Raw genomic sequence first — 26,129 nt, 5'->3', positions numbered from 1 at the left:
TACTTATACAAAAGTCACCAGGCTACCCAGAAAAAAGTCCTCAAAATACAGAGGTGGCCAGGTAATTCCTTCTGTCCTTAAGTTCTTTTTGATCATAGGCTTCAGTTTTATGGCTAGATGCAAATCAGCTGCCAACATGTAAATTAGTTTATTCATTTATTTTTATAAGTCACATGCAGCAACCTAAAGCTTGTTAAACAATGGCTAATACATTCCTGTCCGGCAGGCACAATTCAGTTTAAGTGTACTTTCAAGGGAAAAAGGTAAAGCCAGCTGATGCCTTCGCACAGCTCTCTGGACTGACTGCAGCTGGCTCATCCAGTCTGCCCAAAAGAGGGAAAGGGGGGAGGAATACCTCCATCCCTGGAGGTATTTAAAAGATGTTTGGATGAGGTGCTTATGGACATGGTATAGTGGTGGTCTTGGTAGTGTTAGGCTTACGGTTGGACTCGATGATCTTCAAGGTCTTTTCCAACCTATACGATTCTGTGATTCTGTGAATTGCATCCCCTGTCCAGATGCATCTCTTCCAGCACACATGGTCCGTTCAGAGAGTAAGAGCACGAACACCGTACTGGCAAAGAGCTGCTGCTGCAGGAAGCAGAAGGGAAGGGCAGAGAAAGAGGGGAAGGGCAGGGAAAGTACAACAGCTTCATTGCTCTTCTTTGGCAGAGAGCATGTTTTCCTCTGTGGTACTTCCACTCCTATTCCGGTGCCAAAAAAAATGCATCTTTTGGACTACCAGGAACAAAGTAAGGACACTTTCATGCACTACTGCTCTTCCACAAAATCTACATAAGCTGTCCACCATAAGCAAAAGTGTAAAGCCATAAACATTTCATTCGTACCCTAAAACAGCCACTAAACAATTCTTTCATCAAATATATTTGTAACCCAGGTATGTTTGTCATTCTTTTCTAGAAAAGTTGCATGTGCCCTAATATCCATATCCTTTGCAACTCTGCATGACATGGGAGTTCCCCACTTATACCTGATATAACAAATACCATTAAATATTTCCCCAGATAAGCTAAACCAGTGTCGAAATTGTCACCCATGTTTCAGACTACGGCGGAAGTTTACCTTTCCTTTGAGGTTAAATAAAGGCTTATACTGTTAAGCAGTTTCTGTTTTCCACTGATAAAGCAGAAAGATATCTTATCTTGTTTTTAATCAAATACATAGTAACTCATGCTGTAGGGGTCCATTAATTAAGGGTGAAACTCAAAGATTTTATTTTCCTTCTGTCCAATTCGCTATAAAATGACCAAAAAAATCTCTGTGCTATTTATCTTGTAATCACTACTATTGCACTAGAGCCAATTCATTGCTGTTATTTATTAAACATGCCAAAATCAGCAGAATGCTAGGAAACACTTGGTTCTTTCAGAAACCACAGCAGGTACCAGCCGGCAGGGCAGAATGGTCATGATGCCACCAGAAAGATTTGTAACTAGAAGGAAACTTTATTGTGTAGCGTAGAAAGGGTTCGTTTAAAAGGCCACTACCAACAGATTACAGTAGCACTCATTATTCATTCATGAGACTGTCATTTAGCCCACCTGCAATTTCTGATACTCAAGTACCTTCATACAATATTTAAAGCATTCAGAGAAGTTCCTGTTACCACACCCTTGCAGAGGGAGAGCCTGCAATTAAAAAGGTGCCAGCCAAGAAGCGGTGGCTTCCATCCCACACTGCAGTTTTGCTGTATGCAAAAGCAAGAAAACTCATGCACTAGCAATTAAACAACTACTGAAAATAATTTGTTTGGCCACATTCTTTGTTTTCACTCTCAGTGAGATTCATCCTATGCAAAGGACCAACGGGAGAGGCAGACATTATTTTTATCCCACATATATCCTTCAGCACTGAAATATCAAGTATTAGCAAGGTTAAGGAACATATATAACCATCACATATCAAGCCAGAGGCTCTGCTGGACAATCACCTCATCAATCCCTAGTGCACCCTAAAGTGTTCACTGCAAGTGTTCACCTAAAAATCATCTGTTATTCCCTCATTTGCATTCCTCAGTCATCAACCCCGTTCAGTTCAAACTCCCACTGTATATCAGAAAAGACAAAACTCCTGATCCTCTGAACTGCATACCAAAATCCTCACAGGGACAGGAAGCCACAGCTTGGACAGCTGCAGGAAGGGCAGCTTACAGGCACAAGGTGAAACAATGCGGTGAAACAATGATGGTCCCCAAGGAGCACCATCACCCACCACGGGATGGGACGGATTTGGGCTGCACGGCTGCCTCGCTACCTCTAACCCCAAGGGCTCTGGATCAGCCAGCACACCCCGCACCAGCCCACTTCTGCTACAATCACACGATGCAGCCCTGGCACGGGAGCCCCGTGATCACAACTCAAGAAAGGCCCAACGGCCTCAATTTGGCCAGGCTTCCTACAGTTTCAGTCCAAGTTTTTTTCCCATCAGTAGGATGCTGCAAAAGTCAACCTTCCTTCCACCTCCTTCACCTAGGAATAGAATTCATCCCCTGTGCAAACCACAGAGCACCGAGTCCACAAAACCCTTCAGTGACTGCTGTTTTACGGAGACAAGACTATATATCCTCCCCATACCCAGACAATACCACCTGCGCAGCCCCAGGGTTGCAAATTATTGCATTCTCATCACCAAGGGACCAGTTACGATCCTTCAGACAGCCCCCCGGGGCTTCTCATATGAAAGGAGTAAATTCAGAGCTGGTGTGCAGACCAGCTTCACAGACCAGAGAGCATGCTCAGTGCCCCTGTGGGACCATTCTGCAGACACCCAGCACAGAGAGGAGATAGCCGTAAGTCAAGTGTACTGGAGACACTCTGAAATGCTAATACCTCTGAATGGCTGTTTTTCTCATTTCACAGAAAATTAGGTGGGGAAAGGGAAAGAAAAGGGACTTCATTATTCCCCAAAATGCCAGATAAAAATCACTTAAGTCAGTGCATTAAAATATGATTACTGTTTGTTACAAAAAGAAAAGATGATGGGGGGAGGAGACGGCTTTTATTCAGGTAAAAACTGAGCACAGAATGAAGCTTCCAGTGACCTCAGGACTCCAGTACTTAGACATTCCCGGGATGCTTCAATTATTGAGTTCCCCTGTGATGTATATTGGGTTTCATTTTGATCCACAGGCTATTAAACATGATCTATGACACTTTCAGAAAAGCTGTAGTTTGGAGTTCAGCCTGTAACTCAAACTTTTTTTTTCTTCCATCATTGGTTATTAATGTGCATATGGCACTGAGAGAACATAATGAAGAAGTGCACAGATATGCAGGAGCACAGTGCTGCTTTATAAGAACACAGTCAATAGGGTCAACCAGAACTAAATTAACTGTGTTGAGTGTCTTCAAACTCTGCTTTCTTATTAAAAGCAGTTCTCTTCACAGGCAGGCACAAAAGGCCATTTAAAATATTAGTCAATATGTTCTAACTCCAAAATGAAGCAAAGGAAAGGAAGAGTAATTAGTCCTATTTAAGTAGAGGAAAATACATGCTGTTTGGGCAAACAAGTACTATGTAGTCAGGAATCTGGATGCACTAGCTGAAACCAACAAAATACATCAAGAGTATAGCCATTTGCCATAGCTCAGAATGGAAAATATTTGACTGTAAATAGGCTAAGAATGCATATTGTATTTTTGTCAAAGAATAAACCATAGACTTAGAGGTCACCATTTCTTAGAAAGTGTATACTTGCAAGGGATAAGGTCCTGTTTGCTTTTGTAGGGTTGTTTGGGTTTTTTTTTCCTAAAAGTAGCCGAAGACTATTAAGATAGCAAAAATGATGACCATGTTTAAGAGAAACTGGAACACGCAGACAATAGAGGCTGGAGAAACGGGCTGACAAGAACCTCATGAAGTTCAAAAGGAAATGCCAAACCCTGCACCTGGGGAGGAACAACCCCCTGCGTCCATAAATGCTGGGGGCCACCCAGCTGGAAAGCAGCTTGGCAGAAAGGATGTAGGGGGCCTGGTGGACACCAAGTTGAACATGAGCCCGCAATGTGTCCTTGCCACAAAGGCGGCTAATGTAGCCTGGGCTGCATTAGGCAAAGCACTGCCAGCAGATTGAGGGAGGTGATCCTTCCCCTCTACTCAGCACTGGTGAGGCCACACCTGGAGTACTGTGTCCAGTCCTGGGCTCCCCAGTACAAGAGAGACATGGACATACCAGAGAGAGTCCAATGAAGGGCCATGAAAACTATTAAAGGACTGGAGTATGTCTCCTATGAGGAAAGGCTGAGAGAGCTGGGACTGTTCAGCCTAGAGAAGAAAAGACTGATGGAGGGATCTTATCAATGCACACAAACATCTGAAAGGAGCGTGCAAAGAAGAAAGACCGAGGCTCTTTTCAGTGGTGCCCAGTGACAGGACAAGAGGCAATGGGCACCAACTGAAACACAGGAGGTTCCCTCTGAACATCAGGAAACACTTTTTCACCGTGAGGGTGACTGAGCACCGGCACAGGTTGCCCAGGGAGGTTGTGGAGTCTCCATCCTTGGAGATATTTAAAAGCTGCCTGGACATGGTCCTGGGTAACCAACTCTAGGTGTCCCTGCTTGAGCAGGGGGCTTGGACAAGATGACCTCCAGAGGTCCCTTCCAGCCTCAACTGTTCTGTGATTCTGTTAATAAGTTTTTCCAAGAATCTAGTTACTTCAGTAATACTATGCCTTATTCCATCCTCTCCCTTTTCAAGAATAATTTTCTTTTACATGATCCCAGTGTGTAAATACATAATCATATACGTGTGTATGCATGAGCACGCACACACACATTTATATTCAAAAAGTGCATATGAACAATTCTGAAAATCTCACGGTACTGCATGACAAAATACATAATTTTTCACTTCTATAGTAGTAATGAACAAAAATGCAATACTGTTCTGTGTAGCAACATGACTCCAAGTAAAAAGTGCTTATTTTTAATACGCTGTTTGGAAATTATGAGAGGTACAAGTAAGGATGACATATTTAAGTACTCCTAATGCCAAAAACAGATGATAGAAACTCTTACATCCATGCCTTTTTTTTCCCTCATATTCTTTATCTGTAAAATATTGATAATTCATCATTAATTTACCTGCCTTTCACATATGTAACAAGGGTTAACTAGTGGGACAGATTAAATGTAAATTCCCTTTGGCTTCCTATACTCTGAAAATAGATTAATGCTTGCTTTTAAAAAATGTCAGAGAGTTGACTTAGTTTTCAGATTAGCTGGTTTTGCCTGTTAACATAAGGACAGGCTAATAGTAACAGAAAATATTAAATTATTCTTTGTTGCTGTGTTCGCAGCAATGATAATTATTTTTCTTTTCTACCTTGGATAGTGGATAGCACTAGGATACACCATTCCAATGCTTCAGTTTTACCCTAGTATAACCCTTTAATCAAGAAGACCATTATCTCCAAATTAGGAGCACTTAGATATCTTACCTTTTCAAGTCTCCACAGACACAGAGAGAATGATTTTCTGAGGTACGTCACCAACTGCCTACTTAATTTATATGAACTGTGCCGCTTCCACTTAATCCCCCCAAAAATTCACTTTTCTGGAAAAGAAATGGGGTTTAGTTTTACCTTCTTGGTCCTTCTACAAACTGTGAGATTCGCAACAATGGATGCAAAACATCCACTGCTCTGGGTAACATGCTGTATCTATTTGAAAGGCACACAAATTAAATAGTACTGCCTTTGTTCACACAGAAATAGCAAGAAACGCTTATGCAGTGCTTAAGCACCCTTTAGTCAATTGAACCTGTGTCAATAAAGCCGAGAATGTGGTCCCACTGAATCCCCATGGCCTTTGTTTCTGTGATCTTTCAGTTAGAAAATAAGGCTTTTTAGATGCCTCCTATACGTAAACAGAAAGATTTATTATGTGTGAAGCTTTTAAAAATGCAAAGGTTCAAAGTCTGCTTGTTTTCTATATATGAACTGAAAGCTAGAATGACCCTCAGGTTTTAGCAAGGCAGTATGCAAAATTTTTAAGACATTGGACAACTGGAACCTATGCTTCCCCTGTAAGAAGGGAGTACATCTACACAAACATACCCCACTCTTGTAGATGATTCGCTTGGGTCCTGAAAGAACAGTCATGTTAACTAACTAGTCCTAGTGAGATAGTTTTTAACTTGAATTAAGTACCATACTTATGTGTAGCCATTCCGCTTGTAGTACCTGAGCTAGCTAAGGTACCTTCACAGAGCATTACATAGTGTGATGAAAATACCTCTTGCATTGATCTCCTTGGAAGGCTTGGGTCCTTTACTTTGAATCTGTCAGTCTCTCATGATTTCATTTCCTCACAATATTTTTCTCCACTTTGTCTATCCCCGCCAGCTTCATTTCATGCCATTATGTGTATTACCACACAGAGAAATGATTGGACCCTCCATTATCCTTAAAAGGATTTCAAGCAAGAAACAACTAGTGTGAAACCTACTTCACCTCTGGAGATGTGAGCAATCTTGCTCTGCAGGTGTCTCAGGGAAGATGAAATCCTTGTTCAGCCTGAATGCAACATATGGAGCTGCAGCAGACTCCCTCCCCACAGCTTCGATCGTTTCTGTAGGCTGAGCACTAGGGATCAATAGACCTCAGTCCCCAGTGGGCCTTGAACATGCACAGCTCAATGTTAAGTCTCTGACAAAAAGTTGCCCTGCACTCTCATCTACTAAACCATACAGCAGCAAAGACATTTGGGTTTCTTCTCTTTGTTCTGAGAATTGAGGGGTAGTTTTAGCAGCTGTGTAACAGTGCTCTTACAATAGAGATATTTTGCTGCCAGATGTGTTATTATTGCTGGATGGGACGTAAATATTGTCAGTTCAAGATATCACCTGATGTTACAGGTGGGATAGGGAAGGGACTGAGGGGTAGAATAGAAATAGTCAACTATCCAAAGGACAGAACTTAGATGGTTAAAATGAAGTGAAAAGTGCTTTAGTGGTCTTGATTCTTGCCTATATGTCTCAATTGAAAGAGTAGCACTGACCTAAAAAAAAGTAAAGATTTCTGCATGAATAGGACTGCTTTTAACTGGAGCCCAACTGGTACTACCCACTCCTGAAAAGCCAGTCTGGAAGAGGGGCAAAACAGAGAGCTAGAACAGAAATCCCTACAATTGCCATATCATTAATTACTAAAATATCACTCAGGACTATTATAGAAAGCATGGGCTGGAAGCAGTTCACATCTTATTACATCTACTGTAGGTTACAATATAGTTATACAAAGGTACATCCTTTCTATTCCCATACACACATCTGATATGCCAGTCATCCCATGAAAGAGCAAGTGTGAGATCAGGTCAGTCTCACAAACCATTATACATGGCTGAAAGTTAAGCAGGTGTACAACTCCACCAATGTAACATATATACTGAAACGTTGCTAGCACCTGGGTCTGATGCTAAGGCGAGATGGACATCGTCAATGTAAAATGCATTGATCCCTTCTTCTCCTGATGGAGACTTTAACAGTGAATTTGGCCCCTTCGTCTAGCACTGCTACCTCAATACTCATGCAAGAATAAATATAACAGAGAACAAAGCCATAAATTCCAGTTATGTGCAGATATGCAGCCAAAACTCAAAGTATTCTATTTTCAATTAACCATTTTTTTAAACAGGCATGTTATTTTTCTGTTCTTACAACTCAAATCTACAGGAGACATTTAAAACAAAGTCATGCGAAATATCTTTTTTTAATTAACAGCTACAGACACTTTTGTACTGATGAGTTATATAAAACTGCAGAAAAAAACCATATTAAAAGGGAAAGTGTGCAAATCCCTCATTAACAAGGTACTGAAACACTGCTATAATTTTCCTCTGCTATTATACTCCACTGTACTGTTCCTTCTCATTTATCAGAGCTCAGATCTCTCTTCTTAACAATAACAGTCATTTATATGCAGCTAAACTACAAAGATTTTATTCATCTGCTGCTGTATATTATGTACTATTAGTTGCAAAATAAGAGATGTTGTTACTTTAACAAGTGACTGCTTATTTTATTATTAAATTTCTGAGCACCATCCTCTGCTGAGCAATGGTCACAGTACAGTGTAAGTCCTGGTTATTATTGTATTACTCATTTTGTGGTTTCAGGGCTTATTGTGCCTCTCTCCCCTAAGGTCCTTGCCTGCAGCCCTGCCTCCACCGGGCCTCCTGCTCTCACCTCTCCAAGAATGCTGCATTTCTGCCCCTCTTGAACACAATACTGAGAATTCAGCTGGGCCCATTGAATTAGGAGGAGATTTTGCAACGCTTCCCTCCACGAGCCTGTAAAATAGAGGCCTAAAAGAGCACACAGCATGCTGAGGATTTAGTGTTGGGTTCTTCTTACTTGTGTTTATAAAGTAAAGCAGCCAAGGTAGGATCCTGCCATCCCTAAGGTTCCCCTCCCGAATAATGAAGACCAACAAGTCTTTCTCAAGGGTGCTTCTGACTTTAGGTTGCCTAAGTCATGATCTGGGAGTACCCCTTCTCCTTCTCCATGTTAAAGATGGAGGAAAACTGTGCCAACTCCTCAAGTAGCTTCCTTTGGTAACTGCCTCAAGCTATATAGGATGAATCTGGAGCTTCTGTTGACCATAAGGATTTCCCTGACAAACCAAATTTCTTCAGACAACCCCTTTGGAGGTCCCCATCTTATTCACTGAAATGACAATCCATCCTCCTGGAAGGTCTTTCTTTTAGACCTGCCAAAGCAATCTCTTCCACTTGTAGATTTCTGTTTCTTGAAGTCCACAACAGATTTGTAGGTTGCTTTAAGAGAAAGCAAAAAATTAAGGGATGGCACCATCTCTTAACAATCCTCACATGTTGGCAAAAACAACGCCAGAAGTTGACCCACTCTTTTTCTTTCTGTTCTTTTCCAAATGCATCTGTACAAGATTACATTATTTCAATGCAACAAGAAAGCACATGGGATCAGAAGCAATTAGATCAACATACAGTATTCAGAAATGACTGATGAACAGCTCCAGATCTGTCAGTCACAATGATTCAGCAGTCTAACTCCCATATACTTCTGTGTAAATCTTACCATTGATTTTCCTGTCATTTGATATGGCCCTCCACAGAAACTCATGTCAAACAGAGCTAGATGCTAGAGTCAGTAGGCTACTTGTTACTACAAAAATTACTCATGTAAGCGAAGTTCACAGAAATGGGTCTCTACCATTACTCTTCAAACACACACATTAAAATATCGTTTAGTTGTTTTCTTGTTCAAGTGTAAGAAAAACTCAAAAGATAGTACACAAGGATGCCAGGCATTCAAGTAATGTTTTGCACACAAATCCCAAGCGGAAATACACTTGCACTGGGGACCTTTGGGGACCTTTCTTGTGCATAAACCTGGGCTCGCTGCATTTAATGTTGTGGTTATAATCTATGTCATTTTTCTCTTGTTCTTCCAAAACATACAGGGCAAACATTATTAATATAACCAATTGGAGGTCTCGTTTTCCCTTCCCATTCAAACCTCATATGGTAGTCAATAGGTATTTTGAATACATAAAGAATACTGAATCGGGTCCTTGATAAGTGTTTGATTTATACCACAACGACCACAAGATTCAGAGGTTGCCAAGGCAACACCACTTCAACCTCCTTACATTTCTGCTTTCATATGAAACCTCTCATTATATAAATGTATCACAACACCAGTCAGCATGACAGGCTATTTTACAAATATGCCTTCAGCTGGCAGACAGCTATATTCTTCTCTTAAGTGGCGGCGGGGGGGGAGGGAAGGCAGGAATAAGGTTACCTTTTACTAAGGGGGAGAGGGGAGGGTCAAAAATAACATTCCAAGCTACATAGGCTTTATTATGAAATTTTATCCTAAGCCTCCTAATACAGCCCATAAATTTTGTATTATTTGGACAAAAATCCACAAAAGGGCAGGAAGCAAACAAAACAAAACAAAAAACCCCAAACACACCACACAAGTAGAGCCTGAGACTGAGATGCTAGAATTTTGAGTAATTGGAACTAACAACTGTATATGAAAGCTTTACTGAACCATTGGAAATCTGATACTCCAGCATATGTTGTTTAGAACTACAGACCAGGCAAAGTTTAGTAAAGCATAAAAGACCTACTGGGAACCTACTGACACTTTTTTAACCCAAATTTTGAGGTTTAAAGTGGTACTTAGCAATATACCACCAGCCTTCTTTACTGAGCAGTATTCAATATGCAGTAGCCTACCTACAGTTACGCTCCAGGATCCTTCGGCAAAGCCAGGCTCCCGCAGGAGGAGGGCTCCATTAAAGACGGTTACTTCTGCATCTCCTTCTTAGTCCTCTAGACCACACTGAGTTTGAGCAGACTATAAGCTGATCCAGAATGCACGAGGCACGGCTGACTGGCTGGGTTAGCAACAGGATGGCAATAGTTCCAGATGCATCCCACCAAACCCTTCCTTGTGCCCCAGCACCCTCTGTGCTGCCAGGAAGCTTGTTAGTAATACTGTCTCTAGAAATCAGCTAATTCTGCATCATCTGGAGACACTCCAGCATGAGCTGAGAAAGCTGACCTTTGAATTTCTAAAGAGAAGACTGTTACAAGTAAGAATATGCATGGATATTTGTAGTTATGGAAAAAAATATGAAAATTGTAATGGTCTGGGTTTAAATTTTTTACTTCTCCTCTCACTTCCATTTCTGGCTTGTAATCTCCAGTTACACCTTTCTCACTGTGACTCTGTGACACACTGACCATCCTCAGCAGTAAACAAAGTAAATCTCAAGAGGAAGAGCTTAAGTAAATCCTAAGAGGAAGAGGAGCAAAAATACCACTAGGGGGCACATATAGTACTAGCAAAGCAATTGTTGCTTCATCCCGTCAATTACGTCAGCTCCAGGTCAGACACAACTGCCCCCAGTTTGCAATGATAAAATAACACCACCTACAAATATTTCTAGTTGAATGTAACAGCAGCTCCCCAGTTACCACAGAGTGTCCATTTGTATGGTTCCTACAGGAAGAAATCCCTCTTCGCTTACTTATGAAGAATGCCCCTGAAAAACACCTTATATTGCAGGATCCTTTATGGGTTATGCCATCTGTTATGCGCTCAGTGTACTGCAAAATGTTCAGGGCATGGACTATCGTGGACCACCCAACTGCATCCAAAGCCTTGCTGTACTGCATATAGAACCAGTTTCACTACACAGCCAAATCCTGCTGTAATCCCAAAATATGACAGTGTTGTAAGACTGTGGATGTGCACAGAATTCCCAGTTTCACTGGGTAACGGAGTAATGTACCATTTATGCTGTTCTTTACTTTCCCAGCACCATGTTGTTTCTCATTCACTAAAGTGTTCAGGCAATGACTCAAATGACCGGTTAGTGGCTGACCTGAATACTTCAGGCCACTCTTTCCTATAACCTCTCTGTTTTCCATGTTGGAGACTGAAGAGGGCAAATTTTATACCTAAAGTCCAAGGCCGCAGAATTTAAACAAACAAACAGGGTACCATGAAGAAAAAAAAAAAAAAAAAAGGCAGCTTTGGAGAGGCACAGTTTATGTAGGATGGCTAGAAGACTGACATCAGAAGAATCAGCTACCATGCTGCAATCCAGTCAGCACTGACACATTTCTGCATAAAGTGGGCCATGGAAGCTGGAGAAGAGCCAGTACAGCAGAAAACCTTCAGGGTTATTTTGCATAGGACTATGCAAATTCTTCACAAAGCTGAGGACTTGAGATCAGAGCTATTTGCTTATCAACTTTCACCAATACTAAAACTCACATAACTAACCTTAGAAGACAGCATGTTATTCTGAATTATATTGCTGAACAAGCGGTTGAATAAAATCAATTACTTGCTCAAGGGATTTTTAAGCCATACATTTCCTTAATTATTGTCAGATATGCAGGTCAACAAAAAGGAAGATTGATTTCTGGATAAACAGAATAACTGTGATATTAAAATGTTGTCTGGAAAGACAAATTGTGAATTAAAACATTTGAATGCCCATTTTAGTGAAATGATGGGAATATTCAGGAAGCACTTGCAGTCAAGAAACTGTACACATTCCCATCTGCCCATCGATGGCATAACGCAACAACCTCTCCAGTCTTCATCATCTTATCATTTACACCTTGCTGATCAGGATGCATTCCTTCTTGCCCAGCCATATATTTGTACTGATTAATGTAGTACTAATATAATGACTATGCTGTTTGCATCAGCAATGTTAGAACAAATTGACATTAGCTGGAAAAGTCAAGTCAGCCTTATTTTTTGTCACCCAGTGCTGTCATCTCATCTGCTCACTGATACATGTTGTGCCCCAAGCTGGCCCTCAGCATCCAAAAAGGAAAGTAACCCCAGACCTGTCCCTGCAGAGAATCAGGGAGATGAAATAACATGTTTTAGTTGTGTAACAGGCTCGTTTCTGTAATGTTGACGAATTTCCCGGCAGTGCCTAAAGCAACACAACTAACAATCATCATTTGTTGTTTCCTCTCCCCGTTGGGAGAGAAATTTGTGCCATTCAGTGCCTTGCTTTGCTAGGGAGTTTTGGACTGTTTTGTGGTAGATTTTCTTTCGGGCTTATGTGGGGAGGACAGAAATAGGTTACATTTTAGGATTTTGGTTTTCTTAGTGCTTCATCAGAGGAGGCATAAGAACCAAGAAAATGTCACTCATGAAAAGAGTGGTTGAGATCTGCAGCAGTGCTCAGTTCTTGGGAGAAACTGCACACAAGCTCCTTTCCCTCTGAGTCCTCTCCCACAAAACACCAGCTAGGAAATCTGCATTTCCAGGGTCAGTCTATCCATACCAGTACATAAAATAAAGCCAGGTGTCTATTCCCCACCTTGACTGGAAGCACCATAGAGCACCAGAGCAAAGAACCAGTAAGTTACACTCAAAAAGCCACTCACAATATACGTGCTCAAAGCCATTTGTTGTGCTTCATCCCTCCCCTCCTCAGTCCCCTCCCTAGATACATAAATCGAAAGGTGGTAGTTGCAGCATTATTTCTTCTATGCCTTCCCATTGTTCCTTTCCAAATCCTCACTCCTCCATGGGTAGAGGAGCTGTTATACAGCTCTGTGTGTGCGTGTGTATATGTACATATATATATATGTGTGTGTGTATATATATAGGCCTTCCACTCTAATGAGAGGAAGGGAAGCCCCACATGAAAAGATCATAACCCATCCATGCTTTGTGAAAGCATGGTAAATGCAAAGCCCTTGTATCCACACTGTGGCTATGCATGGCTTTGTACTGCAGAAGTTAAATATACTTTCCAAAACAATACAGACAGGGTTAAGGAAGACCTCACCCCTAAAAACAGAAGCATCCAGCATAAATTGAAAGCAATTCCTGTGAAAGGAAAGCTGCTGAAAGGAGAGCAGATGTTATAGGAAGTATGCATGTATATATAGTATGTATAGCATGTATATATAGTATGTACACCATATGCAAGCATGCATATGGTATACACATCTATGTTCTAGCTTACATTTCTAGTAGCAAATTCTAGGAAAAAATAAGTGCAGAACACCAAAGCTGCTACAGAGAGGAGCGAACAATTAAATTCAATTCCTCATAGAACAGCTTATTCAGTAAAACATGATACCACGGTGTCTACTGGTGTCTTAAGTAAGGCTTAACTACTGATTCCCCACTAGTAACTTCAAAATTTTACTGCTGATTTTTTCAGGATGTTCACAATTTTCTACCAGGATGGCAAAGAGTTACCAAAACGCTCACCAAAGAAGTTTTTCCCGTTGTATTCCTGTTGTAATTTACGGGTTGTTTAACATCAGAAATTATTCTTAAGCACTTCCTCACTTGCATTATCATAGATTATCATAGATAATGCAAGACAAGTCCCAAGGACAGTGTTAAGTGTCTGAAACAGGTAATGAATACTCTGTCTAGACAAGAGATGCAGACAACACTATTCCTCTTCTCTCAGTTCTGCCAGCTGCTAACAGCTTTGATAGTAAGCAGAATACTTGTAAATGCCTGCATCTCTTACATTAGGAAAAAAATTAATTAGCCTTGTCTAAACAAAGAACAAATTTAAATCCTACCAACATCTATTTAAGGATTAAATCCCCATTCTACTGACAGGTTAATGGTGAGCAAAGCTAAGGGCTATTTCACATTCTTATCTGGCACAAAGATAAATCAGTAAGCTACAGATAACACTTTTCATGTGACACTCACCTGGTGTAGCTTCTGCCAAAATTCAGGTCCGTCCTCCATTTTTCTTAAGCTTGGTGGAATGTACCAAAAGCAAACATTTGCATACTCCGGCTAAACAAGAGAACAAGAGATTGCTTATAAGAGGTAACAAATGGGACAGGAATACATATTATAGCTTGTCAAAGAGTTCTGCTTTTTTTTTTTTTTGGGGGGGGGGGGGGGGGAAGCCTTTGAGTTTATACCCTTTTCATTAAAACTTCCTTCTCCAACTCACCTTTTGTTTCCCTTCTTTGAAACTAGAAATAGTTTTCATATCATCCACTTCTCTTCCTGCTGCCAGAAAAAGGAAACCTGTTGGTGTTCCTTTTTCATTTCTTCTTCCTATATACATATTTAACTCTACTTTGCTCACTGAAAACTTCAGTAAGGAAAAAAGTCTGAGGCATAGAGAGGTAAGAGAGGAGAAGTACACGTAACTACATTGTTCCTGACCCACCGGGTCTCTTTGACGGACACGTCTGGCCTGTGTACTTAAAACACCGGAAAGAAATGGAGGACAGCGGTGTTGATGTTGTTTATTTAGATGGATTATTTAGATGGATTAGATGATGTTTATTAGATTTCAAAATTGAAGCAACTTTAAAGAGAAGAATACATTTTCTTTTTAGTGTTTTTTTAAATGGAAATTTCCTATGATGCATTTTACACAAAACATACAAACCCAATTTTTGTCACCATTTAACACTTGCACACCTAGTCATGTTTCTACTGAACAATGCCAATCTCCTTTTATATCACATATCATACAGCATACTGTTGTAATAATCAAATGTAAGTATACAATTCACATAATGTTGATGTTGCTATAGAAATCCATTGTAGAGCCCTACCCTACCTCCATAGGAACTTAGACAATGCACCTTTGTCTAACAAGCAGGATGTGGTTGTCGAAAGCAGAAGCCTAACTGATGTATTACTAGTCTAGTTTGTAAACCATGAAGAACTGCTTAGATCTGCCAAAAAGGTAGGAAACTAGGGGAAAGGTAATTCCAGGAGGGGGACATGGCGACCACCAACTCACGGACTACTTACCGCAATTATACCACCACCTCTAATGATAAAAGTTGAAGAACAACAACTAAGCATGCGTACTAATTTACATGCTGGGCGAAGAGACTTTAACCAATCATTTAATGGAAGAATATTGCATATGTATTAGGCAGTTGAATATGTTAATGTTTTGTGTATAAATAACTGTTAATTTGAAAGCCTGGTGTGCTGTCTTGAGACAGGCACCCATATCTGCGCAAATATGCAAAAAAACCCTGCCCTGTGTGTATATTGGCATTTTGCACACCAAGTAAATGAACCCTGATTTTTGGGACAACAATACTACACAGTGCTGGAGTTAATGCTCGCTTTCTCAATGTCCACATTTTATGAGAATCTCAGGACACCTTGCAGGGTGTGTCCCATATCCTGGATATATCTTATCCAATATCTAAGCAGGCCTTTTGAGAAAAGACTGAGAGTCCACATCTCTGCTTCCCTCCAGAGACATTTTGCCTTTAAACTCAGCAGAGAGTTAGCTGCGAGACTCGCACCAAGAATGGCTGTTCACCATGCATTATAAAATACGGTATTTTGTGCTTATGAGGTTTCTGTTTCATATATGATTGAGAAAATGTTCCCAGCAGACCAGTCCAGGGTCTCTCTACACTTCCTGTTAATTTGGAACTTTTTTTTTTTTTTTTAACCTGTACAGGTAGCAATAGCACGAGGAATAGATGTGCCTCCTAATCCCATCCAACACTACCCATAAAACCACTCAGTCAATCTTGACCTACGTTATTTCCAACACAGTATCTAACTGGGGTCTGGATTATAAACTCACACACCCCTCTCCCCTCCCACACGCCATCCTCATTAGTACTGGTTGAAAGGGAAAAAAAAGAAGTTAAAAGGGAGCTTGGTAGCTGGGTCACACCATCTCTTTGCCCCACTGTGAATGCAGCTGCTATTACAATCCCAGGCAGTCTCCTGAACGAGGAGTGCCCACCAGCTGAGACATGTTCTTTCATGAAAGGGCACTGGGAACTGCTCATATCATTTTCTGCCTCGCTTCAAAGAATGCATTAAATACAATTTAATCATCAAGAAGAATATCGTTGTCAGCAGGAACAGAGCTGCAAACCTGCCACCTGCTGCCACTGAATGAAATAAAGCCCAGCTCTTAAAGTCCCATTTCTTTCCCCAAAGAGCGTGCATTGAGTACACACATAAACACAGATCCTGAAAAGGCAGTGACTTCCTCACAAGCGCAAGTACTGGCTTGCTGTTACAGGGTTTATTTTAAAACTGTATAAAATCAGATGGCAGGAGTAGACAGATGGCATATATTACCATATTGCCATTGCCTATATTGCCTTCTTGATTATCTCAGTTTCCTTTCACACATCAAATACATCATCCCCCTCTGAAAATACCATTCATTCTAGAAAAACTTAACTACCCCCAGCCATGCTTCACTCTATTTCTGGTTATCTTGTCACAGCTCTTATCCAAGCAGGTAAGCAATTATACCACAGAGGAGTTCAAGATGACTCAAGCACGAGTGGCATTTCCAGGCTGTGGAGCGGTTCTCGTTACAGGACCTTCCTCACTGCATGTATCAGAGGATCATCTTCCTGAGCTTCTTGTCCAAAGTCCAACTTCCTTTCAGAAAGGGCTCACATAACTGGGCCTAGCTGCCTCCCAGCAGTCTTTCTTTGAATTCTCCCTGCTTGTTCTCCTGCACTCCTGAAAACCTTTGCTCAACCTCCTCACAGCTCATACTATAGCACTCCCTCCAGTCCCACTTCTAATCCAGGTTTCCTGTTCCTGCAGGAACTAAACAGCAGTCTCTGCTCTCACCAACAGCTTTCACACCTACAGCAGATCTGCGCTCTCCGCTAAGCTCTGCAATAATAGAGAATGGAGAGCTTTTTAACAGACTTGCCACTTCAGGAACCCCATCAGATGCTGCTGGCCCAGAATTCTTCAGTTTCCCAGTATGCACTTTCAAATTAGCAGTTTTCAAAGTTAAGGGAAAAGTTTATATTGTATGAGTAGTATAAAATATTTTTTATATTTCATATTTCTTCTAGCCTAACCTGGAACGCTCATGGCATCGGCAAGTATAAACTAAATCTGCATCGTTGTGGTTTGTCGGTCTCCATGTGTGGCACTTACTCCCTTTCCCTTCCCTTCCTCCCCATGCTACATACCCAGCTGTCCTGCGCACATGTACACTTCCAACTATGCAGAAGGTTTTTCTAAAAGTGACAGGTCTTTGAAACATCCCCAGATTAACCAAAAAGCTTAGGATAGGTGGAAAAACAGTGCTTTAGCTCTGCCCCCTTTACTCACTCTCCCCTAAGCAAGATCATCAACAGATAATAAGCTGACAGGTTTAGCAAAGATGGGTGAAACCCACAATTTTTGGGTAGTTTTTAGGAAGATGGGTGTAGAAACAGAATTAAAGAAAAAGCCATGGACTTTAATGATGAAAAGTCCATTTTCAGGATCAAAATATTCTTCCATCCAACACACAGCCTTATCCGTAGGTCTGGCAAGCACTGCTTTTTTGCAGCCAGACTCTTCACTTTCACAGAAAAGTGCTCCATCTATACCCCCTGAGGCAATACAGGCCCAGAAGCTAGGAAAATAGGTAGAGTGATGGTAGGGAATACAGAGCATGTTATGTGTGTTCAATCATATCTGTGTATCTCCAATACATAAACTTATTAAATTATATACTTCAAATACAAATTGGCAATTGGCTAAAAAGAACAAAATCACACAATAGACACCCCCCCAACAACAACAGTTCAGTTCCATTTTCACTTACCTCCAAAAGAAGCTGGAACCCCTCTCTTTTCTTAATTTCCTCCACTAGATATCTGTAATTAAAAATGCAGGGTTTTAAACCATAGAACAAGACAATGCATACAGACAACAACAAAAAAAGTCTTGAACGTGTATACACTTTTTTCCTTTTTTTTTTTTCCCCCGTTTTCTTTTTTTTTCATCCTAAAGAAACAACAGAGTTAAACCTCATTTCTACCTGCTGTGAAAATGCAGTAGCTATCAGTTCCTGGAAACAAATGAAGGCTACAGCCAGCCAAGGAGCACTGAGGAGAGGCCAAATTCTGTCCTCAGGCACAGATTATCAGTGGAGCCACATGGCACAAATTGATCCTATTTGCATCAGGCTGTGAACTTTCCCAATGCAAATTTCCATTGATGTTGCTCTCTACAAATTAATTCCTCCATCTCTTTTTTGCAAGTGCTGATGCTGTGCTGAGTGACCATGTTATTTCATGGTCACTCTAACATCTCTTGCACTACTATTGTCACTGGGACCTCTTAGTTTAGCCCAGAATTTAAAAGTTTCCACATACTTCAAGCCCAGCAATTTTCCCAGTACTGTCCTTGTTCCACACTGTACACAACAGTGCACATTTCCATTCAGTGAGCCACTGCTGATGTGCAATAATCCCTGGACATCCTATGCTAACAATGCATTGAAATAGGTATTTCTTTTCTTTTTCACCTGTCAGTATGAAAAACACAGAAGCCTTCAATGGGAAGATGGGTTTGAATCAAAACTGTGGATCCAAACAGCTTCAATTTGTAGAATTTTTTTAAAACATGACCTCAACTTTGCTATGGCAGTCATTACAGAGGAATTCTGAAGCAAAGAGGACACTGACATAGCTGGGACTTCTCTGATTATCCCCCCCGCCCTACCCCACCAAGCCTTCCCAAGGAAAACTCCAAAGAAATCACTTCAAATTCACACAGCTATTCCATTTCAACAGAATTTTAGTCTTCTACAGGAAGATTTTGCTGTCTAACAGTAATAGAACTGAGGCAGTTAAACTACTGATTTTGTACAAATCTGTTATTTTGTTGTGTTTATTTGGCATTTTCCTGCCCGCAGCTGCATTACTGGTCATCACACAAATAATTCTTTTATCCACTACTTGAGGAAGAAAAATATTGTCAAAATAACCCTCCTTGGTCCTATCCACATGCCTGAAACCTGCCCCCACAGGGACACCTCTAGCACAGTTGTATCTGCAACGCCTGCTATCCGGCAGACGTGCTGCAGAAACAGGTTGGCTAGGGAGGCAGTAAACAATACCCTAGATAGTATACATTTTTCAAAACAGAGCATGGGGAGTTGTCATGCTGTTTATCATTAACCAGTATTGTGCGGGTGACTCATTACCTCTTAGCACACATCCCTGCAAAACGATCGCTGTGGTAGAGTGCCAGTTCCCATGACATGCAGCTCTATGAGTTGCGCCACACTGTTGAGATGTTTCCTCTCACTATAACAAGTCGAGGTTCTGGGTCTTTTCTGCCATGACCATTTAGATCCTACTGCGTGCATTTGTTTGTTACCTGGCTGTTAATGCCCACGCTACTGTTTAGATTGAAAGAGAGGCATGCTGAAAGGTAAGTAGGAGGCTAGATATCATGTGAGCATGTTGGGGGAGAACCTGTTTCTGTAGGGGAATTGTCTTAAGTAAAACAAGCTCAGTGCTTTTGTCCTGTTGATTAGAAGATACTTGGCTGTGCCATAAAACCAACGTTCAGCAAAATCAGCAGGCTATTCACAAGACAGTGGCCCTCAATTTATTTTTGTTTAATAAATCATGAAAAATAAACCTACCTACAATCACCTTTTTTGAGGTCTTGAATTGTTAGAGCTATTCTACAATGCTTAATACCCTTCCCTCTTACCATGAGTGCCTTTTTTTATACCATCATCTGACATAGGATATCTGATGTCGGTCAAGCTCACAACACTCTTAATCATGTTCTTAACTACATTGCCAATAGCCTATGAAGGCAGCCATTAGAAAATCCATCACCCATGATTTATCTTGCCAGGAGCATTTGATGGCAGTGGAGCAATTTACTCTGTGCATCTTTCCACAGTTGACAGTGGAGTTTTATTATCGTGTCACAGTTGTAGAACGTCAGAAGGGCTTGAGTCTCAGTGAGGACTGGAGTGCACAGAGAAGTGGTATTTGCTATGATTAAGCCTTGCAGAAAATGAGGGGTGGAGATCTGCAGTGAAAGTAGACATATGTCTGTTAAGAGTGGGTGTCAGAAGAGGAATCAGGCAGAAAAACTGCAAAGATGCTGAAGCATAAAATGCAGAGGGTGGTTATAGTTGTATTCTAAAAGCAGTTTACTTCTATTTTCTTTTTAGTGTACTTCATAAAGCAACATCCCTGCATCAAAAATAATTGGGGGGGGGGAAGAAAACAGCAAAAAATTTCCGAAGTGATCAGCAGGATGCTCTACTGTAGGTATTTTTAAAATAATAACCTATTTTCCAAATAGGTAGCATCACAATGTTCCTGGGATATCTAATACACTGAAAACATGATTCATCTCCAGAACAAGAAGAAATTAATGGAATAGCCAATAAGCAAGATTTGGTGCAACAGAAATACATGCCTGCAATTACCCTAAAACCTTTGCAGCTCTGCCTGGCCATGGGGAAAAAAAAAAGTAATCTTGCTCTTAAGGTCTATAGACAGTGGACTGGATCCAGAATTAGTCCAGGTCTGTGTTCAGGGACGCTGAAATGCTATCTTTGCAACATCAAAGTAAAACCTACTGTAACGAATCAGGAGAAAGGCTGCACAGCTGTTGAGTAGTTAGGAAACCTGGCATAGTGCCCAGTAAACCTGACGCCTCGGCTGCAAAGTGCCCATGTCCATGCAAACTCAAGATAGCAATGCAGCTACTGTAAAGAATATACTTCATCAGATAATGACTAAGAATTAAATTTTGTCTTAAAGAAAAAAAAAAAAGACAACCCAGTCACTCCCTAGAAGCGCTACCAGCTGAATCCTAACGTTCAAAGAAAATATCGATCCCAGAAAGGTCATTAATCACTACACACTCAGTCAAACGACCTTGGCCAGTGACCTTGATAAGGCTGAATTCCCCTACTGATAGTGGAATGAATTCCTTAGTCTGTACAGACACAGAACAGTACAATGCTTTGGAACAAAAACAAGGTGCAATTTAACCCAAAGGTATTAAGGAACACTTAACCAGCCAAACAATGAGTGGCTTTAAAGAAGTAAAATGGAGAAAAAAGCCACAGCTCATTTAGGCTTTTCTGGTTTTGCTTCTTTTTTTTTATTCCTTTCTAATCCACTCTGGGTTTAGGTCATGGGTATTTTTACCTTTTCTTTAAGTGACTTCGTTAAAGTGAGACTGTTCCTTTAATTTTCACTGGAGTAAACATTCAGTTCTTTTCAACTTGGTAGTTCATATAAAAAATAAAATGGCAGTATGGTATGGGTGACTTTTTCAATATTAATTATTTGAATAATGGTAGTGTGTAGCTAGCCCAGGAATTGGTGAAGATTTCATTGTGGTTTATCTTGTATAAATTCTGAACAATTATGATACTTCAAGTGAACTGTTTTTAATGAGCCATTATCTTAGTTCAATATTATCTCTTCTATCAGAAGTCAAAACAACCTGTGTATGGAAGTTTCTTCCCAGAAACTGAGACATCACCATGCAGAATTCACTTGTGAAACTCAGTTCTGCAAGACCAAAAACTTAGTAAAATTGAGCAGGGTGGGCAAGGGGAAGACCACAAGAAGGTGCTTCAGTCCCTACAGAACATACTGTAAGCATTAAGAACTTCAGCAAACTTGTGGAGAAAAAACAAGCAGTACCTCAGAACAATATGCCTTCATATACCTCTACTACATCCTGACATTCGTATGAGGACATACGAATTTCCCCACATCAGTTTTCTGCATTTCCTCAGTCATGAGGAATGAAGTGAACAGAAGAATGGCTAATTCACTTCTTGGTAGACACAGCTCAGAGCCTGGCACACAGGGCTGCTTTTACATTAACACCAGAACACACAGGTATGAGTTAGAAAAGGGTGTATTGGTAAACCTGAACTATATCTGGTTCAGATAACATAAATGTTAAACAATGTAGATTGATAGTCTAATTTGGACTTCCATGTAGTCTAATTTGGACTTCTATGTTTACCAACATCTATGCTTATTGCTAAAAGTAATAATTATTATTAAATATTGTAGCAAATGTAATAACATTAATTATTATTGTGTATAATAGGAGGAACTAATAGCAAACAAAAGGAGAGGGAGAAAAAAAGTAACAATGTGGCCTGTCCAGGATATGGAGTATCAGCAGTGTCAACATTTCAGTCAATAAAACACACTAGACATATTCAAAACTGCGAGGCGGTACCTAGCCAAAGCCAGTGCCCTGTTTACTCTCTCCTCGAGGCCTGCGGTTCCCAATGCTTTCCACATCAGCCAGAATTTGAACGCATCCGGACGCCTGCTGCACTGAATGGACTTGTCACCAGTGTCATAGCTGACATCGTAGAACTTGTCCTGCTGGAACAGGTATGCGGCCTTGGCAGAGTAACAGTTCTTCAGGAGGCCCTATTAGAAACACGATAGAGACTTAGATTGCCAAAAAGCATTTTCAACCCTTTTTATCTTCACAAGCCAAAGCTTTTTTTTCCCTGTCTGTACCAACTGCTTAGTAAAACAGAACTGGATGTGCAGGAAACTATCCAAATCTTATGGTGTGGTTTAAGAACCCTGGATGAACCTGAATCCAGTGAAGTCAGCACTGACAACAAGGAAACTTTTTTTTATTTTCTTCATAATGTCACTGAAGAGTTGCAGGTTGAAGAGGAATTCTGACTTGGATCTCAAGAAACCATGGGAGTGGGTACCACAGAACAGTTGCCCAAAGACATACATGGGTGGGAAAGAGGGAGGAGAAGCCGCCTATGTCCACTGCTCCAGTCTATAGATTGGAAGAACAGCCCCTGGGGAGCTTCCTGCATGTTCACAAATGGCTCAATCTATTCTTTCTTTGTCAAACAAAGAAATTTACATATGGCACAGTTAATTGCAGCTAGGTAAGATTTTAGCCCCAATAAATAAATATTTAGCCCTTACCAGAAAATAAAGTCACTGAGGATTTAGCATAGGCTACCTGACTGTTTGAGTGGAAACATCACGAGGAGATTAGTGCAACCCCAATTTTTGTCTCTTTTCACAGTTCAGACAATTTTAACATTTGAAAATAAACCTCAGAAAAGGTACTTTAGCATACCCTAATTATGGTTTGTTAATGAAATTATTTTTATTCAGCAATCTCCAGCCTCCAACTTCTGAGGCTGCCTGGGCAGAGATGAGCAGCAGAAAACAGACAAAGATAAATGAGTAACGTGGCAAGTTCCAGCAAAGAACAAAGCTGGGAAACAGAAACCACAGAGACTATTATAGGTTTAAAGGTGCAGGGGAAGAGAAGAGGCATAGGACTGGCCATTGCCTGAAGAATGAAATATTGAAGCATACTCTGTAATACTATGAGGTAGAGAGAAGGGCTGGCAGAAAGCAGGTTACAAGTGCAGAGATGAGGATGGCCCTACAAGGAGCCTAGGAGACAGAAAAGATTGTAGATTTGTCAGCAATATTAAAAGTGGGTAAGAAAAATAAACCACAGCCTCTAAGATAATACTAGAACAGAAATTCAGATGAGGCTAAAAACATGGCTACAGCATCTGATTCAGATCTGCAAACGTGTATTTAAGCAACAGTTGAACCAGAAGTCTTCCATGTAGAACAGACCAAGGAACGGAAGTGGACAGCATGACAGAAGTTGCTAAACAGTATCTTGAAGAGCACAATTCATTTTCCAATTCAACATCACTCTTCAATTTGAACCAACCGAAAGAGCATTTCACATTTCATCCTTTTCTCTGCATCTGCTGCAAGCCTGCTTTTAAAATGGCAGCCAGTGTCTGACATCACTCTTAATCAAAGTGTCATATTCCCGCTACAGAGGTACAATTCTTGATCTACATTACAATACCCTACTGATAACTTCGAAAATGACAATAAAATAGAGGAAAAAAAAAGGTCAAGACAAAAAAATCCAAAGGAGAAGAAATCCACTGGCATACACAGAATAAGTCTCCCTCTCTCCTAGCCTTTTCAGTTCTCTCCATCAATACTAAAAATAAAACAAAAAAACAACCTGTGCACCTATTCATAGAGCACAAAAGGACAAGAACACCAAAGATTTCTCCACAACTTCCGTAGGGGGTTAAAAATCCCACTGTAATATCACTGGTTTGCAAAAAGGACAGCAAATTCAGTCTGAATTCTTTAGCCACAGGACCAGCACATTCAGCCTTTTGAAAATACAGTTTATGTGACAGCTTGGGGAAAAAAAAGGGGCAGTGGCTGCTCTCCCTCTGCAGTCATCAGAGTGATAGTGTGCTGCTGCAGCACACGGTAACTGTAGCTGGAAAGCCAATGCTAGGCACAGTTTTTTGCAGTATATAAGATTCTCACACCTATTTTCCAACTTTCTCAGAAAAAGAAAGGCAAGAACATGACAAAAGAAACCGAAGAAAAGTCAAGCACTGAAGCATTCATCCTTTACAGTTTTTCTACAGCGTTGTGTTCTCTGGCTAGCAGCTGCACAACAGGAACAGAAGTCTGTTTGTCAAGCCATTGTGCCTTATTCTTTTAGATCTCCATACCTTGATTTTCAGGGGAGATACAAGTTTACTAGACATGGTATTTAAAAAAGAAAAAAAAAAAAGGCAACAACATCCACAAATTTAAGTTAATTGCTTTGTCTCTTACTGACTTTAAAATTTTGCACAGTGTTTCTGCAGTGAGTGTATAGCAGGGTTGATCAATGTGGGACTATCTTCTGCCTTATCAGAATGTAATACAGCTGCACAATAGAGGACATCTCAGGATATTAGCTCCCCTCATGCCTGCCATCTGAGAAATAATAACTTTTGTTTGTCACAAGAAACTTAAACTCAGTTGGTAATATTACAGAAAGACTGAGAAGTTCACTTAAGATCACAGTACAGTTGCAGAGTTTCATAGTTTAAAAACAAATGCTCTAGAGTGAAAATGCAACAAGAACAAATAGTTCAATATCTCTGAATGAACTCAAATTCCTGGGAACATATTTCATTGAAAAAAAACAAAAAACAAAAAAAAAGGCAAAAAACCCCAGGTACTATCCTACTCTCTTGGTGCATCCAAAGCCGACAAGAACATGCTGGCTTGATGATCCTTTTCCATCTGCTTATCTTACTAATAATGCAACATGCTCAAGAAATCCTGCTGAAGATATTGCCTACTGTCAATTTCCAGAGGCAAGCACAGTGACATCCTCCAGTGCATCACTAGAGCAGACAGGAGAAGAAACAAAAATCATGCTTTGTGAGAAAGAAAGAAATATGTCAGACCAATGCAAGAAGCAAGGTGGAGGAGAAAGAGAAGGGAAGAGAAAGGGAATGTTGCAGAATAGAGTTTGGGCGGGGAGGACAACAGAAGAGGAAAAAAAATCCAAGATCAATTTTATGCTCAAGAAAGCAGTCACTCCTTGATCTCTGCTGTCTCAAAAGTAATAGACTCAAACATTCTGAAGACATAAAAAGTAATTTCAGTTTTCCTAGTCAAATGATGGAAAAGTAGAAGGGAAAAAAAAAAGGAAAAAAGGTATGCTTTCTAACTCAACATTCTCAGTCCCAAGAAGACCCCAACAGTTTTCCACACAGTAACTGAGCTACTCCATCTGTTCAGAATTGCAAAAATTTCGTTAGAACTGCCCCATTTGACAAGTTTGAGATTCTTTCTTCAGCATCTTTTATCTTTCTACCCTTCGTACAGAGACTAATGGTAGTGCTCTGCCTTATACTGGGGCTGTTAAAGTTTAAAAAACGGAAATACTATTTTCATGGAGGCCCCAGTCCACTATGAGGTTTCAAATAGCCTTTGGTTTTGATGAAG

General features: G+C 40.5%; 1 protein-coding gene across 1 annotated transcript in view; it reads right to left on the bottom strand.

Moving 5' to 3' along the window:
* Positions 1-26,129, bottom strand: part of GADL1 (glutamate decarboxylase like 1) — a 72,478-nt gene that overhangs the window by 21,019 nt on the left and 25,330 nt on the right. The window contains exons 11-13 of the mRNA XM_072851440.1: positions 22,534-22,733; positions 18,107-18,158; positions 14,239-14,328 (exon numbers count right to left, since the gene is read on the bottom strand). Of these exons, the coding sequence (XP_072707541.1) occupies positions 14,239-14,328; positions 18,107-18,158; positions 22,534-22,733 (342 nt within the window). The remainder of the gene's footprint in view (positions 1-14,238; positions 14,329-18,106; positions 18,159-22,533; positions 22,734-26,129) is intronic.

This window comes from Ciconia boyciana, chromosome 2 (genome assembly GCF_034638445.1).
Source record: "Ciconia boyciana chromosome 2, ASM3463844v1, whole genome shotgun sequence".
In the NCBI taxonomy this organism is placed as follows: Eukaryota; Metazoa; Chordata; class Aves; order Ciconiiformes; family Ciconiidae; genus Ciconia; species Ciconia boyciana.
This window is presented reverse-complemented; position numbering and strand designations above follow the sequence as displayed.